The sequence below is a fragment of the Phacochoerus africanus genome, chromosome 8 (assembly GCF_016906955.1).
Source record: "Phacochoerus africanus isolate WHEZ1 chromosome 8, ROS_Pafr_v1, whole genome shotgun sequence".
NCBI lineage: Eukaryota > Metazoa > Chordata > Mammalia > Artiodactyla > Suidae > Phacochoerus > Phacochoerus africanus.
Genome location: NC_062551.1, coordinates 152408915 through 152428294, shown reverse-complemented (window position 1 = coordinate 152428294; position 19380 = coordinate 152408915). Strand labels below are relative to the sequence as shown.

The 19380-nt window shown below is 42.5% G+C and overlaps 1 protein-coding gene across 12 annotated transcripts in view; it reads left to right on the top strand.

Moving 5' to 3' along the window:
* FGGY (FGGY carbohydrate kinase domain containing) overlaps positions 1-19380 on the top strand; it is a 456020-nt gene that overhangs the window by 318963 nt on the left and 117677 nt on the right. For all 12 annotated transcript variants that reach the window (XM_047788880.1, XM_047788885.1, XM_047788882.1 and 9 more), the window contains 2 exons: positions 2076-2137; positions 15644-15791. In XM_047788880.1, the coding sequence (XP_047644836.1) occupies positions 2076-2137; positions 15644-15791 (210 nt within the window). The remainder of the gene's footprint in view (positions 1-2075; positions 2138-15643; positions 15792-19380) is intronic.

Below are 19380 nucleotides of genomic sequence, written 5' to 3'. Positions count from 1 at the left end.
GAATATGCAACAAGGTCCTGCTGTACAGCACAGGGAACTATATGCAGAAATTGGCATAACACTGTAAATCAACTAAAGTTTAATAAAAAATTGTAAAAATTAAAAAAAATAAATCTCTCTTCCCTGAACTCCTAAAATGCTTTCCACAGAAATCAGCATCAAATCAAGTAATGGTTTGATTATCTTTTATTGATGCTGGTGGGTTCATCTTGATGCTCCAACTAGATTGCAAACTCTTTAAGGTCCTGACTATGCCTGATTAGAGTAACCCCACACTGAACCTTTAGGAAGTAAATATTCAAAACTTGCATGATGTTCTTTCCATGGAAATGACCAGTTGCTTTGGTACTGTTTTGAAATATTTCTGCAGCACTACACCAGTGGAATTCAATAACCTATGCCTGGAAACTCAGTAGACAGTGTGACATAGTAATTAAGAATAAGGACCAGGAGTTCCCGTCGTGGCTCAGTGGTTAACGAATCCGACTAGAAACCAAGAGGTTGTGGGTTCGATCCCTGGCCTCTATCAGTGGGTTAAGGATCCGGCATTGCTGTGAGCTATGGTGTAGGTTGCAGACGAGGCTTGGATGCCTCGTTGCTATGGCTCTGGCGAAGGCCAACAGCTACAGCTCTGATTGGACCCCTAGCCTGGGAACCTCCATATGCCGAGGGTGCCGCCCTAAAAAGACAAAAGGCAAAAAAAAAAAGAATAAGAACTTCAGATACAGAGTTTCCTCAGTTTGAGACTCTGATCTGTTACTTACTCCCATGTGACCTTAAAAGAAGTTACTTTTCTCTTTCAGTCCTAGTTTTCTCATCTTCATGAATAAGAAGAATAGTATCTTCTTCACCAGAGTATTGTCAGGAATAAACAAGATGATGTATGTAACATGCTTAGTTTAGTATATCTGGTAAATGAGTCAATACTTTTTAGGTGACATCACTTATACTGTTGTTGGCATTATGGTAGACCCTCTTTAAGTCCCAGAAATCCTATTTTAAAAGGAGACTGGGATAGGGGAGAGGGGATTATTGAGGCTCAGAGCAGTTCAGTGACTTGTACAAAATCACACAACTAGTCAGTATCAGAGCCAGAACCCAGACGGAACCTTGGAGGCTCCAGAACAAAGTCTCTTCCTTTTTACACAGTCCCGACTCTCAGGAGACCTGCTCAGAGAAACTGTCTCCATGAGGCCGCAATAACCGATCTGTTCGTAGTTTGAATGAAAATAAGTAGGTCAGAATGGTTGTTTTGGAGACTGTAAACATTGAGAAAATACACAGATTAGGTTCAGGGACTCAAGCCCGGTGTTGGGTGTGTTTTAGCACGCAGAGTAATGGCGTGTGGCAACATTTCTCTCCCTGATGCCTGGTACATATTATTTTGTTTAAAGCCACCAAGTAGATTAAGGAATAAATCCCTGACATGGAATTTCAAATGTGAAGGTGGTTTTCCGCAGAACTCACATTTCTGTCCTTGGAGAGCTCCATCCCCAGTGTTCCCTGCGATAACTTCTCAGTATGAGGAGGTTCTCTTAACAGCTCTGGGGAAACTCTTTTTTTTTTTTTTTTTAATTTTGTTTTGTTTGTTTAAACTGGGACTCCCTCCTCCTAGTCTCTTTCACTCAACTTCTCCATTCCTAAGACACAGTAATTCAAGGTCCGACATCACCCTGGGGTACCAGGAGGGGGAATGATACGACACAGGGTCTGTGCTTTTAACACCCAGCTCCCCTATCATTTATCTTGAGTTACCCCTCCTTCTCGCTCCTCTGTCCAGCCTCATTCTTGGACCTGAGATGACCTGCTGCAAACAGTTCAGCCTTGGGAGTTTCATTTTCTGCTGCTTTTCACTTTCAACTTCTTTGTTTTATAAACCCAAGAGGCTGGCAGTTGGTTCAGCAAGGCTAGATTTCTGAAAACATGGAGCCCCTCTTGCTGAGTTAGCCTTTTAACATTCTTGGATCCTCTATAGACAAAGAGTTGAAAGAAACAAGACATTTTAATATATCTTCTTTTGACTTAAACACAGACTGGAGAAGCTGTAAAATTCACCCATCCCTCTTGTTTTGCAGATAGACCACATGGTGCAGGGTCATGCCGTCTTCCCTGAACTACAAGCCAAGGCCACAGCCAGGTAACAGCTCTCTCTCTTCCCTACAACTTTTCATGCCCAACCCCACGGGGGACATACGCTGTGGGCAGCTGTGTGATTGGCAGACCCTCCGAGCCATGAGAATACCTAGCAGTACTTGCTTATAAGGCAGTCATCTGGATGATCCAGAACATATGCATATCAATTTTCAAAACAACCTGAGACAACTCACAAAGAACCTAGAGCTCCCCTGCCCCCAAATATACCAGCAACCATGGTTGAGAAGCTCTGATGTAGAAGAAGGAACATGGGTTTGAGAGTCAAATCTTGGGTTCAGATCCAGTTTTTCTCCTTAGTAAGTGTGTGACCATGAGCAAGTTCATCAGCCTCTTTAAGTCAATCTCCTCATCTGTGAACCTGGATAGGAGCTGATAGGAGTGATTGCCAGGATACATTGTTAAGGGAAAAAGTGGAATATAAAGTCGTGTTTACCATATGCTCCCTTTCATGTAAAAAGGTGATAAAAGAAAATATATGCATATCTACTTATTTATGCCACCAAAGAAATACAGGAACGTTAAACCAGAAACTAATGAGGGAATGTAGGTAGGAATGAGATGGAAATAGTGGGGAAACAGGAACAGGCCCTTCTCTGAATACACATTTCTGTATAAATCTTAGAAACATGGTTGCTTCATGTCCCTCTGAAAATAAATAGAAAGGTAGATGGATGGATAGATGGATAGATACAGAGATAGAAGAGATGTGTGTGGTAGGGGTGAAATACAACACCAAACAAACAGTAATAAATGAACCTTTTGTATTCATAATAAATGGCACCATCACACTAAAGGGAGTTTGGGGGGAAAAAAGAACTAAACTAATTTGCTTTGGGAAAGAATATTTTGAGAGTATGCTCTGTGGCTAAAGATAAAGATAACTACGTAAGTATTATACTCTAATTACTAAATCTGTCTTTTTGTGATATGGGTTAGCTATTCTTAAGATCCTTTATGTGTATACTACACTTGAGCAAATAAATAAATGTATTGTGGATAATAAGAGCCAGGTTTCCCATGCGTAGAAAAAGGGGAAGGTTAGAATGAACTCGATCGTAATGGATATCAATCAGAGTTATCAGAATCAACTTGTGGTTCTTAATGATATATGTGCTGTATCTATCCCCTTGCTCTCTCTGCTGAGATGGCTTCAACAGTGACACCCTAGTAGCAATGTGTACGCCTAGCACCCGGTTTGGGTCTCCTTATTCTTCAATAAAAGTAAGCAGGACTTGTTGGAAAAATGGTGAGTTGCAGGACTAGGGCAAGGAAAATACATGCACATTTTGTGGTGCCAGAATGTAAGGGAAGACTCGAAAAGGAATTGTTGAATTACATGGGCACCAGCTTTAACAGGCTCTCAGTGGCCTAATCATGGACCATTTGACCAACAGAAAAAAGTAATGATGGTTTTTATAAAATATCTCCATGGTACCCTACTATTATAAGTAAATAATTGAAGAAAGCACAGAACTTGCTGTCCACTGTAAGGATAATTCAATTAAAATCTATAACTGTAGAGGAAGTAATGGAAATAGAAAACCATTATTAGGCAAACACAACTGTAATAATTGCTGTAGGCGAGAATCACCAATGGATTCTAAAATGAGTGAGTGAGAATATGGTGTGAAGCCTGGTTTTTGCATGGTCAGATAGTATCTCACCACAAGATACTTAGTAATATAAAAGGAAAAATAGCTAACTTCACCGTGAAGAAATCTGGCAGACAATACCTTACCCAAGTGATCAAAATTAACAATTCTGGCGGTAAGTTACATCAACATGATGTACCTCTTTTTATGATGCACTGAGAAGGACACAGCATCATTTTTGTAATGCTTTTGCCAAAAGTGCATAACCTCAGTGTAGACATGAGAAAACATAGTGCAAACCCAAATTGAGGGACATTCTACAAAATTATTAGCCAATCTGCTTCAAAAGTTACGAAATTTTAAGAACTGCCCCAGATTCGAGGAGCCTGAAGACCTACTACACCTAGAAACAATGTATGATTATCAGTTAGATCCTTGGCCAGAAAAAAAAAAAAGGACATTGGTGGGGAAAATTGTCACAATTAAGTAAGTATGTAGAGTAGAAATAATATTATATTTATTTTGATTTCTTAGATGAGGAGTATAAGGGAAGTCTGCATACTATTTTTGCATCTTCTCTGTAAATCTAAAATTATTTTGAAGTAAAAAAGTTCAAAAAATAATGAATAAATGATTTTTGTGATAATAATGCTTCCTTGTTGGGCTTTTTAACAAAAACAAGATATTTTATAATATTATCAGAGAAACCCCATCCAGGTAGCAAGTCCTTGGCAAAAGGCAGCCTAGTCCAAGGTATAGATTCTGGAGCCCAACTGCCTGTCTCAGCTTCACCTCTAATGGGCAATGTACTTAACCTCATTGTGTCTTCGTACTTCACTGTGTGGGAAAATTATAATGGTAAACACCTCACAAGGTTGTTGAGAAAATTCAGTGAATTTCAATAGTGTCTGGTACATGGTGGCAGTTGTCGAGCTGTAATGTGTACGTAGCAGATGGTAGGGGTAGTGATCAAAGTCGTTGTTGTTACTTGTATGGACATTTCCACTCCACCAGGGGATGGATGTTCTCGGGGGAAGCACACCTTCCCAGAGCAAAGGAAGTGCACCATGTGCTAGGATATAACCAGTGTGTCATCAGGGTGAGAGGAGGGGGATTGACCCCCACGGAGAGTATAAGAAAGGCTTCATAAGCTTCCCCTTCTAGGAGTCTCTAGTTACTGTCTGGAGGGACCACACCGTATATCCAGTCAACTAGCACTTTAGTTGTCTCAGAGACCACATAAGCTAGAGCAGGGACGCCTAAACTCAGGTCATCAGAGATGTCCTTGTTTGTGTGCAGCATTTTATTGATTCTGTACTTATGCATATATTTCTGGGGAGAGGGGCCATAGCTATTATCAGATTCTTGAAGGTCCTTTAAACCTAGCATTGAAAAACCACTAATCCAAAGAAACGAGTTCTGACTTAGAGTTCAGAGGTCTGGGTTCAAATCCCAGCCCCCACAGGCATCCGGGTGTGAACCTTAGTTTCCTAGTCAGAGCATGGAATAGGAGGAATGAGAGAACCAGCCGTGGATGCCTCTGAGAATTTGAGTTTAATAAGGTGGGATATTTGGAAAGGCTTTGTGAACTATGTAGTGACAATGACAACAACCATCACTGCTACGACTACTTCGACTGCTACTAATGAGTATAAAAGAGGAGACACTTTGGAGGTGATTGCTCTAGGGTGAGGCAGCAGATGTCAGTCGCCATAACCTGCTCACCTTCTTATGGAGAAGCAAGAACACTGGAGAGGGAATGGAAGGTCTTGGCTTCTTGTACTAATTCGGCCATACATGTCTCGGTGACTTGTAACCTCACCCTCAAAATGACAGTCATACCACCCTGGTGAGCCCATTTTCCTGGTGTCAGGAGGGTGAAAGTAGATCATAGCAGTGCAAATCTCTGAAGATCTTAAATCTCAACACAAACGTAACAGATAGGAGTTCCCATTGTGGCTCGGCAGTAATGAACCCAACTAGCAGCCGTGAGGAAGCAGGTTCAGCCCCTGGCCTCACTCAGTGGGTTAAGGATCCAGCGTTGCCATGAGCTGTGGTGTAGGTCGCAGATACAGCTTAGATCTGGCATTGCTGTGGCTGTGGTGTAGGCCAGCAGCTGTAGCTCCAATTCAACCCCTAGCCTGGAAGGTTCCATATGCTGTGGGTGTAGGCTAAAAAGACCCCCCAAAAAAAGTAACAGATAATTTAGACTTTACTATGAGATGCTCAAAATTTCCAGAACTTTCTTCTATAGCTGAACCTCATGTGAGTACTTTTTATTGAAAATGGGAATAAAAGGATTTATGGATTAGCATGCATACTCCGAGAAACAGCAGCCTGGGGTGATCCAGAATCAGCAATTTATAGAATTCAGTCGTCTTAGAGTCAGATTAGATTTAAATCCAACTTCTATTCACATGCCAGCTAACGCCATCCCCTCTTTCAAATACTTCCCTGTATTTCTTCTTCTCCTTGGAGTTAAGTTTCTCCAAAGCATTGCCTGTGCTCTTGGTCAGTTTCCTCCTTTGCCCACTCCACTTTGAATTCTGTCACCACTGGCCCCTGAAACATGTGGTGTTAAGGTCCTCAGCAACCACATCACGTCATCAAGTCCCCTTCCTGGAGCTCTCAGCTGCATGGGTCACCTAAGGAGGATAGTCACCCTCGTGCAGTTTTCCTTCTGCATTTCTGACTCCTTCTTGTTCTTTTCAAGCTCACGGTCCTTTTCGTAATCACTAACATCAAAGTTCATCACAGCTACATTCTTGGACCTCTTCTCACTTTTTTTTTTTTTTTTTTTTGCTTTTTAGGGCTTGCACTCCCCCCGGCACATGGAGGTTCCCAGGCTAGGGTCAAATCGGAGCTATAGCTGCCAGCCTACACCACAGCCACAGCAATGTGGGATCCGAGCCTCGTCTGCAGCCTATACCACAGCCCACAGCAATGCCAGATCCTTAACCCACTGAGCAAGATCAGGGATTGAACCCATATCCTCAGGGATCCTAGTCAGGTTCATTAACCGCTGAGCAACGGCAGGAACTCCCGGACCTCTTCTCTCTTTGTGGTCTCTTCCATGATCCCATCTACATTCTTAGCTTCATTTCTTTTTGTACTTAGACAAGTCTCAAATTTTATCTCCAGCTCATATACTTAGTAGGCATTCAATGCTTATTCTTTTCCCTTCCACCCTTCTTCTATTGTCTTGCAAAGGAAAATGTGTCTGTATCTTATGGGCTCTATAAACGGACTATAGCACCCACTGCACTTCAGGTATTAGAGAGAAATAGGCATAGTTGTTATTAAGGGAAATTGGCTCTTTGGAAGGGACAGCAAATCCCTTGGAATCAAAAACCATATGCCTCTTTTGGTATGACTCGGGGCTGTCTGAAAACAGCAGTGCTTAGCATCGGCAAATCCTGTTTGAAACTATAGAAACAAATGTTGATAAACTGCTTCGGTATTTTATACTCTTGATTTACCATAATCCTTCTAGGCTTCATCCTGAGCAGAAATGTGTTGGAACTTATGAACTAAGTAAACAATAACCTAGATGTAGCCATGCTTATAAATGGCAACCAGAGCTCCTCTCTCTGTGGGGTTGAATGTTCAGATATTTTACTCCTTAGCCAGAGATTGTCATACATTGATCATAACGTCAGTTCTTTTCCTCTACACTGCCCATTATTGTCTTACTTCTCTTAAAGAACCTCACCAGTGTTTCAGAATGTGGTTGTGGTGATGTCAGTTTAGTGAGAAGATGTTGGCATAATCCACAAGTGCTGAATTCAAGGTTGCAGCACACAGGGGACTAGATCTGGCCACTTGTCATGGAACATCGTGAAGGGATAATGTGAGGAAAAAGAATGTGTGTATATACACACACACATATGCATATGTATATATATATATACACACACATGTATATATATGAGTGGGTCACTTTGCTGTATAGCAGAAATTGACAGAACATTGTAAATCAACTATAATAGAAAAAATAAAAATCTTAAAAAAAATTTTAAAAAGGTCCTCTCTCTGATAAGTGTTGTATGAGCATTTATGGTACAACAGCTAACAAAGCCGAAAGAAAAAAAAATCCTGTTTTCATGGAAACTATGCTCTTGAACATACACATAAACACATATATACATGTGTGTGTAGAAACAGAGACAGAGTTTGAAAGAGAGCACACACTCCAGGAATTTACTGGTAAGCATTCTAAAGAAAAATAGAGATGAGTAAGGAGAACGAGAGGTGTTAGGGTGATGGATAGGAGCTGTTTCTGGTGGGGAAGCCAACCTTGGTGAGGTGACACTCAGATAGGACTCTGTATGAAGAGAGGGAAAAAGCCTTGGTTATATGGGGAAGATCCCTTTGTAGGAACAGCAAGTCCCAAGGCCTGGAGGCAGCAGCCAGTTTGGCAGGCTCAGTGGACTTTGTAAAGGGCACCATGGCTGGATCAATGTGGGAGGGAATGGGGGAACGCATGAGAGCTGAAATTTAGCCAAGGTCATGTAGAAATGCAGACATTGTAGAAAGCTCTAAGACCACTGGACTTTATTCAGGATTTTAGTTTTTAAGCCGGGGAAAGACACGATCAGATTTACCTTTTAAAAGTATTGCTATGGCTGCTCTGTGGATAGCAAGTCAGACCTTTGGTGGAAAGGGAGGGACAGTGGGAGACGTAGCCCCTGATCTCAGCAGGCTTATAGTCTAGTGGAGGAGTAAGACTGTAGACAGAGAAGCCCAGCCCATTCTGAGCTACTTCTGCAGCAGTCACTGCTGCAGTGATCATGTCTCATTGTGATTCTGTTTCTGGCCTCAGGGGTACGAGCATGAAGTTCCACTAATTCACATCCTCTCTCCCAATCTTTCTTTTCTCCCACTTTCCCTGGGTTTTTTTGGTTATTCCTTTGAGGGAAATAAATTTTTCTTGACCTGACTTATTCCGGAAACTTCTTTTGCTTCCTTGATTTCCATCATCCCACTGAGGATCACTTTTTTAAAATGTAGTGTTTCCCCCTCTTACCCCCCCCCACCATATGCTCAATCTCAGGGTATATCTAATGCTTCCCATTAAAATCTTTATGAATCCCCCTGGAGCAAGAAAAGGAGAAAGAAAGGCCAAGAACCAAGCGTTTTCAATGTGCCTAGCCCTGTGCTTAGTGGTGGTTTTCTCTATATTATCTCATTTAATTTTGTGTGAGGAATTGAGTGTCATAGGGACTTTAAACATTGTTCTCACTGTCCATTTTACTGTTGTGTTCTCAAATTGCTCCCTAAGCCTTTATGGCTTCTTCAACCTTGGTTCCTCAGTCTGATAACTGGGGCTTTCAGTCTGCCAGTGAGTATTTGCTTAGGCTCCCCTGAGCTAGGACAGTCATAGAATCAGGGTGATGATATTAATACCTTTAATCCCCTAGACAGTGCCAGGATGATCAGTAAATTCTTGATGGCTCTTGGATGAGAAAAGTTTTCTAGGTAAACAGAAGCTGAATATGTTTTCTCAGTAGACAGAAGCCTTTCTTTGGCTTCTATTCTACATACCAGGACATGGGGGTTCAGGGCATGGGGGTTCTCTCAAGAAACCTGAGAGCTCTGCTGACTTAGGAAATCAATTTTTTATCATCTGCCTCTCTGCAGATTAGCTCTAACCCAGCATAGTTCTTGGCACATGGGTGGAATTGGAGAGGGGATTGTCACAAGATGCTTGTCTCTCTTCTCTCCCTCTTCTGTGAGATACACAGGCAAGCCTGCAAAGATCCTGACTGCAAAGATCTATTCTTTGGCAGCCCTGTGCTACAATGAGATGTAGACATAAGAACAACCTCTCATGGTCTATGTGGGATTCATTCTACACTTCAGTAACTGTGTTGAGCATCTGGTAGGATGAATAAGATGCGACTCTTTCCCAGAAGGAACTCAGATTCCAGAGATGGATATCGATAAAAGGAAGAGGCAATTATCATACAGTGGAGGAAAGGCCATTCATTCATTTGATGAATACTCTTGAATGGTACTATGTACTAAGTTCTTTGCTGAATTTTGATGATGGTCTGCCTTCATGAAGCTTAAAGTCCAGAGGAGGCCGTAGGCAGTTAACAAGTAACGAGACCCATAAATAAGTCTGTGGTGACCAAACTTGGTATGAAGAAACTAACAGAGTGCAGTGATAGAATATCAGGAAAACCCCATTTAGGTGAGGTGGTCAGGGAAGCCCTGAGTTATGGAGGCACAGTTAAGATCTGAAGGATGAAAATGATTCTAACCATGTGAAGAGCAGAAGGGAAGAACACCAAAGGTTACCAAATGGGAAGGGTGTTGGAGGGGGGGGTATAAATTAGGAGGTTGGGATTAGCGGATACAAACTACTGTATATAAAATAAATAAACAACAAGGACCTACTGTAGAGCACTGGGAGCTATATTCTATACCTCGTAATAAACTATAATGAAAAAGAATTTGAAAAAAATATAAATATATATGTATAACTGAATCACTTTGCTCTATACCAGAAACTAACATAGCATTTCAAATCAACTATACTTCAATTTAATTTTTTTTTAAAGATGAGTTTAGAGCAATGATTGACATAGGTAAGTAAAGAAGGTTAGGAAGAGAAGTCTAGGCAAGAGGGAGAAGACTAGGCAAACATTCAGAGGTTAAGACGTGCATATTTTGAAAAATTGGAAGTAGTTTAGTGTCACTAGAACATGATGTGTGCAGGGGCGAAGAGGGAGGAAGAATGGAAGACCTATCTGGAACATGGTGCAATGTAGGGAGAGCTAGATAATGAAGAGCATCTGTGACAAACAAGAAAGTTTATGCTTGATCTTTCTTTTTTTATTTTTTTCATCTTTTTAGGGCCGCATCCAAGGCATATGGAAGTTCCCAGGCTCAGGGGTCTAATTAGAGCTTCAGAGCCAGCCTGTGCCACAGCCACAGCAACCCTGGATCCAAGCCATGTCTGTGACCTACACCACAGCTCATGGCAATCCCAGATCCATAACCCACTGAGCAAGGCCAGGGATTGAACCTGCATCCTCATGGATACTGGTTGGGTTCATTACCACTGAGCTGCAACAGGAATTCCCAGAATTGCATTTTAGAAGAAGCACCCAAGAAAGAGTACAGAAAACCTAGTGGGAAGGTCAGTATTTCAGGAGGGAAGATGAGCTGGGAGGCCAAAGCTCTAATCCAGGCATTTGAAGGTGGCCTGCATAAAGTAGTAGCAGTTAAATGGGAGAAAAGCATGCTGGTTAAATGAATATTTGAAATAATAAATTGGAGTTCCTGTTGTGGCTCCATGGTAACAAACTTGACTAGGATCCATGAGGATGTGTGTTCAATACCTTCCCTGGATCAGTGGGGGTTAAAGATCAGCGTTGCTGTGAGCTGTGGTGTAGGTCAAGACACGGCTTGGAACAGGCATTGCTATGGCTGTGGAGTAGGTCAGCAGCTGCAGCTCCAATTTGACCCCTAGCTTGGGAACTTCCATTTGCTGCAGGTGCAGCTGTAAAACGAAAAGAAGAAAGAGAGAGAAGGAAGGAAGAAAAAGAAAGGAAAGGAGGAAGGAAGGACAGGTCCTAGTGAAAGTGTAAATTGTGGAACTGAGGGAAGAAGACTAGTCAAAAGTGATCCCAACTCTGACTCTGCCACCCAAATGGTTGCTTGAGCAACCACTTAAATGAGATTGGCTTTGGTCAAACAAAGAAACAGAAGGAAGAGTGAGTATATCGGAAAAGGTGATGTGTGTCTTATTAGACAGTCTTAGTTGAGGTCCCTTTGGGCATTCGGGGGAAGCATTTGATGTGTGCGTGACGTGGATCTCATCACAGAGAAATGGAAATCTTCAGCACTAGATAGTTAACTGCAGCCATGAAGGGAAGCTGGGATCATCCAAGGGTCTAGAAAGAATGAGAAGAGGGCCACGGACAGGCCTCTGGGAAACTTCATTTATTTATTTATTTATTTATTTATTTTATTTTTATTTATTTATTTATTTTGTCTTTTTGCCATTTCTTGGGCCGCTCCCGTGGCATATGGAGGTTCCCAGGCTAGGGGTTGAATCAGAGCTGTAGCTGCTTGGCCTACACCACAGCCACAGCAACGCGGGATCCAAGCTGCGTCTGCGACCTACACCACAGCTCATGGCAACACCAGATCCCCAACCCACTGAGCAAGGCCAGGGATCGAACCGGCAACCTCATGGTTCTTAGTCGGATTCGTTAACCACTGAGCCACGACGGGAACTCCCATATATTTATTTAATAGACAAGCAAAGGAAGAGAACTAGTGGGAGAGGAGGTGGGAAAACCAAAGGAGTAATGTGTCCAGGAAGCAAGAGGACAGAACAATGAATAAGAAGTGGTCAGGTGGTACAGAATGCCACAGGCAATTCAAGTAAAATAAAGACAAATAATGGGCCATTGGAGTTAGCAACTAAGAGGGGCTTTCTCAGTGTGGTGGGTCCAGTCTCAGTAGAATGGGGTGACCAGAATATGTATTGCAGTGGGTCAAAGAGGAGCAACCTGAGATAGGGCAGAAGCTTCTTTTCCAGGACTTTCTCTTACTCCTACAAAGGGCACAATTCTTCTCTGAGACCATGTGTTCCAGTTTGGGGTTTGAAAGTATGGTCACCATACTTTTGGGCAGCCTGTGAAGCCAAAGAATTAAACGATTTATGAAGAAGGAAAGGAGAGATTCCAGGCATGCCATCTGTACTGAAGATTGGAACCCATAAAGCCTGAAAAATATCTTCCTTGACTCTGGGATTTCTAAAAGCTAGAAATGAATTTCCTGTGATGGGAAACAAGAAGGAACCATTTACCGATCACCTATCCTTTTAAAGTCCTCGGGCCTCCTTATTTAATCCTCACAGCAGCCCATAAGGTAAAAGTATTAACCCTGATTTCAGAAAAGTAAACTAGGCTTGGCAGGGTTCAGTGTACCTGGTCACCCAGCTGGTACACATGAAGTGGCTCTGAGATTGTTGACACAATATTTTTTTCTTTCTGCACAATGGGACGAGGACAGCAAGGATGAATCTGGAGTTCATGAGAAAGAAGGAGACCGATCCACTTGGAAGAGTTAACGTATGATTCCTGAGCAGGAAGAGGGCAGACCGCCATTTGAGAAAGAATTGATAAAACATACAAACTGAAAGTCAGAACTGAAAAAGGCGCTGTGCAAGGTTAAAATTATGTGAATAATGATGTGCATTTGTTATTTTAATGTTTTCCAAGTGCATTTCATTTTGAATGATAGACTCAGATAGCACACATGGTAAGGGATAATTGAAACAGTGTGCAGGAGAATGGCTGCATTCAAAGAATAAACATACAGCTGCAAGGTTAGGAGTCAAAGGGGTAAGCATATGCCTCGTCCCCCAGGGATCTCATTAGTGCATGAGTGACCATATATGTAGAGGCCAAATGAATCTCACTGTTTGCAAAGACCCACAGTAAATGAGACAATGACGAATCAATAGTAATTAGGCCGATAGGTTCTTATTGACCCAGATGTCTGAAACCAAATGCACTGCTCTGAGATTCCTTTGGAGACAAAAGATTTATAGACATGTGATTCTTTAAAAAAAAAAAAAAAAAAAAAAGTCCCTTTACTCTGAGAGCAGTGATGCTCTTCTGAAGTGGAACGTTGCTTGAATTAGTGCAGACTCTTGACTTCTGGCTGGAAAGGATGTTCTTATGGCCATCGTTGGCCGTGTGATTCTATTGGGCCAGAATCAGAGAGAGCTGGGCGGTAGAAAAACTAGGGTACAGGCATATTTTCCCCAGATTCGTGGTTCTGGCCTGACCTTCTGTGGAAGCTCAGAAGAACCTTTCCTGACACTGTCATTGAATCATTCTCAGAGTTTGAATGTGGGGCTTTGACACATAATTCCTGACCAGCGGTACAGAAAGCACATGGCTTCAGAATCATACCTAGAGAGTTTAAAGTTGGACTTGCTCGCTGTCTTCACTCCTCATGAATCCCCTCTGTAAAGGGGCGTTAGGGGTACTCAGCTCACTGGGCTGTGGCTGAAGGCCAGGTTAAAAAGGCCAGAGGAACAAGGAGCAGCAGTTGATGTTACTCTAGATGCTGAGCCTTTTCCCAACAAGAGCCTTATCTTCTAATATGACACAGAGCAGGAGATTTTCACAGATGAGAATGAGGGATCATGGCAAGAACCAAAGAGAGCTCCTGGTGGGTAGGACTGCTCTTGCCTCCACCCAGAACACATTTCTCTCTCTCTCACACACACACACACACGCACGCACGCACGCACGCACGCACGCACGCACTTCCATAGAGCACTTTTGCTTTCCTATATTTTCTATCGTGGAATTCCACATAAAATTTTTATTGAATAAGAGTTTGAAAACCACTGCTCTACTCTCTTTTTTTCTTTCTTTACACTTAGCTTAGAAAACTCTCGGGACTTTCATGGGATCCAGAGGGACATTTTACAGTGACCCAAAACTCGAACTAGAAACCACTCAGCTGTACCCCTAAAACATTTTTAAATGTGAATAATAAATACTGTCTTAGCTCTCTTCTCTTGGACAGTGACCTCCCATACTTTTCTATTTTTACCATTATCCAAGCCATTTCTGTAACCTTTAAGATTGTGGTTCCAAGGACACCAGTGGGAAGTGGTGTGGGGTGCCAGCCCACTTTTTTTTGTCTTTTGTCTTTTGTCTTATTAGGGCTGCCCCCACAGCACGTGGAGGTTCCCAGGCTAGGGGTCTTATCGGAGCTGCCGGCTTATAGCTGCTGGCCTACACCAGAGGCATAGCAACGTCAGATCTGAGCCGTGTCTACGACCTACACCATAGCTCACGGCAACACCGGATCCTTAACCCACTGAGTGAATTCATGGTTCCTAGTCGGCGATTCGTTTCCCCTGTGCCAAGAGGGGAACTCCCCACTTTATTTTTTATTTGTTCAAGAGATTATTGCTTTTAAAGTGGGGAAAGGTAACCAATGTTCATCTTTGTGTCAGGCGGTGAAATTTCTCTCAGTGAGATAGAATTTTGTAGATATCATACATGTGGGAAAACTGAAGTTCAGAGAGGTGAAGTCACTGGCCTGTGTTACCCAGTCAGGACAGGCAGAACCAGGATCTGAACTCAGGACTGCCTTGACTCCCAAGCCCGTTGTCTCTGTCTCCCTTTCAGCAGAAAAGGCTGAGAGAGGTCCCCTGAGTGTCCTTATTCTCCACGTGATGAAATTAAGGCTTAAAAAGAGAAAGAACTAATGCAGTGTCACTTGGTGGGTTTGGATGGGAAATCAGGCTGCCTAACTCCTGATCCTAACTGCATTCACTCCATCCTGTCACTGCCCTTAGCAATCTCATATCCTGAGTCTAGGAACTTACATCTGCCTCCATGCATCATCATGTTATTATTACAATTAGGAATGCTGATTTTTAAAAATCCTTTGCATATGTACAGTATTGTACAGTTTGCAAAATACTGTATCTTCACCTGCATAGTCTCCTTTGATCTTCACAATAACCCTATGAGGTCAGTTGGGCAGGGATTACGATGGCTGTTTTTACAGATGCAAAGAGAGTGGCTCAGAAAGTTTAAATAACTTTCTCGTGGTTACATACCTACTATGGAGTAAAGCCATTCTTGGATCTGGTTCTCTGATTTCAAACCTTTCCATCTTCCACCAGGATGGGCCTTCTATCTTTGGTGAGAATACAGTGTGATTTGGGAGTGTGGTTTGCTGATTTCTATGAGTTGGGGTTAGTTTCTTTATTGATGCTTTGGGGACCCTGCCTGCTTTCTGGATCCGATATTGGAGTACAAATGGTTTCTTTCTGCAGAACAATTTGCTCCCTGACCCTACCTGCCCCCCCCCTTTAAAAACAAAATCCACTTCTCTTGCAGATGCCAGAGTGTATATGCATATTTGAACAGTCACCTGGATCTGATTAAGAAGACTCAGCCTGTGGGTTTCCTCACTGTGGATTTACATGTTTGGCCAGATTTCCATGGTAACCGGTCTCCCTTAGCAGATCTGACACTAAAGGGCATGGTAAGTAACAGCCAGTCCTTGCTTGAAGGTGAAGGCGGGCCAAAGGGCTGCAAAGCTTGGAAGAAGCAAAGTGAGGAGAAGGGAAAAGAGGAAAAATAAACAAAGCAGGCCCGCAGCCCACTGGCTTCTTGCAAATGGATTGCTGTCTGAAGGTTCTTTCTGCTCTCCAGGATGATCTGCTGAAAGTTCTTATTGTTTCTGAGCCAATCTTGAGAGCGTTAAAAGCAAGCGTTCTTACATGTAGCTACTGCTGCCTCTTTGTCCCACGGAGCGGCTGGACGTCAGGAGCCCCTGCCTGTGTAATTTTTGTATTTACATCAGTTTGTAGAGTCATGTTTTCCATCTGCATCTCCAGGACACCAGTTAAATAAATAGTAGATATTACCACCCATGGTCTTGCTTGCCACAGCCACACTGTGCCTAGGCTCTGAGTCAGGGCTGTTCAGAGGGCATGCTAACATTATTAGGATTTCAGATAAATGTTGGTAAGAGTAAATTAAAATAATAACTTATGTTGGTGGATTATTTCAGCTCTTAGTGACTTTTTTTTTTTTTTTGGTCTTTTTTGGGCCACACCCGCAGCATGTGGAGGCTCCCAGGCTAGCGGGTGAATTGGAGCTATAGCCGCTAGCCTACACCACAGCCACAGCAATCAGGATCAGAGCTGTGTCTGCAACCTACACCACAGCTTATAGCAATGCCAGATCCTTACCTCACTGAGCAAGGTCAGGGATGGAACCTGCGTCCTTGTGGATACTAGTCAGATTCATTTCCGCTGAACTCCCTTTTTTTTTTTTTCTTAGTGACCTTTGGAGTCACTTCTAGCACAGAGGTGTGGGGCTGGAGTGACTAGGATGACCTTGGTGGGAGAGCTCACAACCTCCTAAGCTAACAGATAACATCTTGATAGCCAAGCGAGATTGGGTTGTTGAGAGTATCTTAGTTTAGCCATCAAGCATCGTGTTCAAGGATGGATGAAGCAGGTGAAACCCAGAGAAAAAGAGCTAAGTTTCAGGTCCAAGAGGCCAGGAAATACTGCAAGTAGGAAAAGCCATGAACTTAGAATCCAAGATGTCAGGAAGTTGAGACACAGAGTGAGAAGTGCGTTGAAGCAGGGTGTTTAGAATGGAGGCTGCGAATAGTGCAGGGCTTATGCACTGCTTACAGTGGAGCAGGCCTGCTGGCTTGAAGAACATCAAGACTTGACAGGCTTTGGTTTTGTAATGAATTCTATTGAGATTATTTAAAATATTTTATGAGGCCAACAGAAAGACCCAATCTTTATTTCACTACCTCGTTGACATAATCAGCTTCCTCTAATAAAAGGGAGTCATGATGGAAAGAAAATTGGATGTAGCAAAAGTTATATCTCTGGAGTCCACGAAGCATGCCCACACAACAAACAATGAGTTTGGCCTCCAATTTGGCCCATGGACGAAGAAGAGGAATGTCCAGAGAGGGCCATGTGGCTACAGAATGCAGCTAGAAAGCTGTGCTTTCAGATAACTGACTCTCTGGGTACAAACAGAGGTTGGGGTAGGACATATTTTGTATGAGTACAAAAATGCAGGACTTATTTGGAGACAAATCTCTGAGACCAAATATAGGAGACACTTAAAATGTTAAAGAAATTAAGGAGTGTGACCAGTTCATAAAATGCCCCCCAAACAAAGCAGGGTTGTATCATAAAATGATGGTGGCTCTGAAGTCCTTTCCCTGGGGTCCTCCTCTTGCCAACATCTGTTGTGACAGCTTCACCACCCAGCATGGCATGTGCATGGCTTCCCACTGGCCTATGTCTATTTCTCAAAACCAACCCTGACATCCAGAGACTTAAGAATCGCCATGATCAGGATTCAGTAAAGGCAACACAAACACAGAATGGAATTCCAGAGGAGCCAATGGTGTTTTGAGGCGTGTCTGCCTCGTTTGAATAAGTACAGATAAGTACCTGCTCACCAACCGATATAAATCGATATAAAGAAAGCCCTAACCTAACCGGAATCCCTCGCAGCACCCTGGGTACACTTCTGTCATTGTCGATGTGGTGGGTTCGGTAAAAGCTGTGGATGGAAACACATCGATGACAGGAAATTCATGCATGCTTCGGATGGGGTCAAAAAATTCAGAGAGAGGGAAAGAGAGAAAGAGAAAAAAAAGAATCCAGAATTTCCTGTGTGAATGAAGGAATCAGGTGGAAAATTAAGGAAAAAAAACAGTTGCATATCTACATAAAAATCCTCAATAATATATAAGTGCAGGGACTTATTGTGTGGGGACATATGCCCACTTGTATTGAAATATCCTGGTATGTTTACAGTTTTTAAAGTTTATTGTTTTATAAACATACCTGATAACACTACCTGGTGTTTCTTAGCAGTGACTTCCCTTCCTAAGTGTCCTTGGGTTAGCCTTACCTCCAAATAGCGGTCATTCCAGGAACTTACCTCATAAGATGAGATAAGGAGAAGGAGGTGATCTAGATAAGATAGAAAGAAGGAAATTCTGGGCTAAAAATTTCCTCCCAGTGTCTTTCCCTCAGTCCAATTTTGGATAACATCAAAATAATCACCCAGAATCTATTTATCATGTTACCCTTTTGCCAGAACCCACAACGCCTGCTTTATGCAGTATTTATTCAGGAAATACTTATTTGGTGCCTACTTTGTGCCAAGTAAATTGCTGCAGTAAAGTTCAGTTCTTACATTCATGGAGCATATTTCAAGGGAGAGAAGTGCTTGCTAACATGTTCAGTTTAAAAAATACAGAGCAGGAATTCCCATCGTGGCGCAGCAGAAATGAATCTGACTAGGAACCATGAAGTTGCGGGTTTGATCTCTGGCCTCGCTCAGTGGGTTACGGATCCGGCGTTGCCATGAGCTGTGGTGTAGGTCGCAGACGTGGCTCGGATCCCGAGTTGCTGTGGCTATGATGAAGGCCGGCAGCTACAGCTCCAATTATACCTCTAGCCCGAAAACCTCCATATGCTCCATATGCCTAAAAAGGACAAAAAGACAAAAAAAAAAATACAGAGCAGCAGCTAGAGTTGTCAGGATCATCCCAGTAGGGCAAGAATCATGTGTGATTTTGTGGGGGGAGGACTCCTGAATCACTTCTCTGGGCACATACTAAGTGCTTAAGATGCACTTATGGATAATTGAGAGTCATCATGGAGATAATAAGGAGGTCATCTGCGGGTTTAGAAAAAAATTTACCCTATGAACAATTTGCTAATTCTAAATGAATTAGATTGCTACTAACTCTTACCGTTTACATGATTAGTGTTTAAAGCCAGTTAAAATGTCCAGGAAAATTAAGAAGTTCCCATTTTATTATAATTACATTGTTCATCAATGAATTAATATTTTAACAAATACAGACCATTTTATAGTTGGTGAGGGATATAAGGGTAACTAGACACAGTTCTAGCCTTCGCAAATACTCCTTTTTTTTTGGAGGAGGGGTAGCCAGAATATCTAAACAGGCAGTGAGGCTATAATGTCCTGTTCCGGTGCCACTTACTGTCTGGGGCTCCATAGATGCAGGGAAGATGATGGTCCAGCCTGGTCTCAGCTGTCAGGAAAGAGCT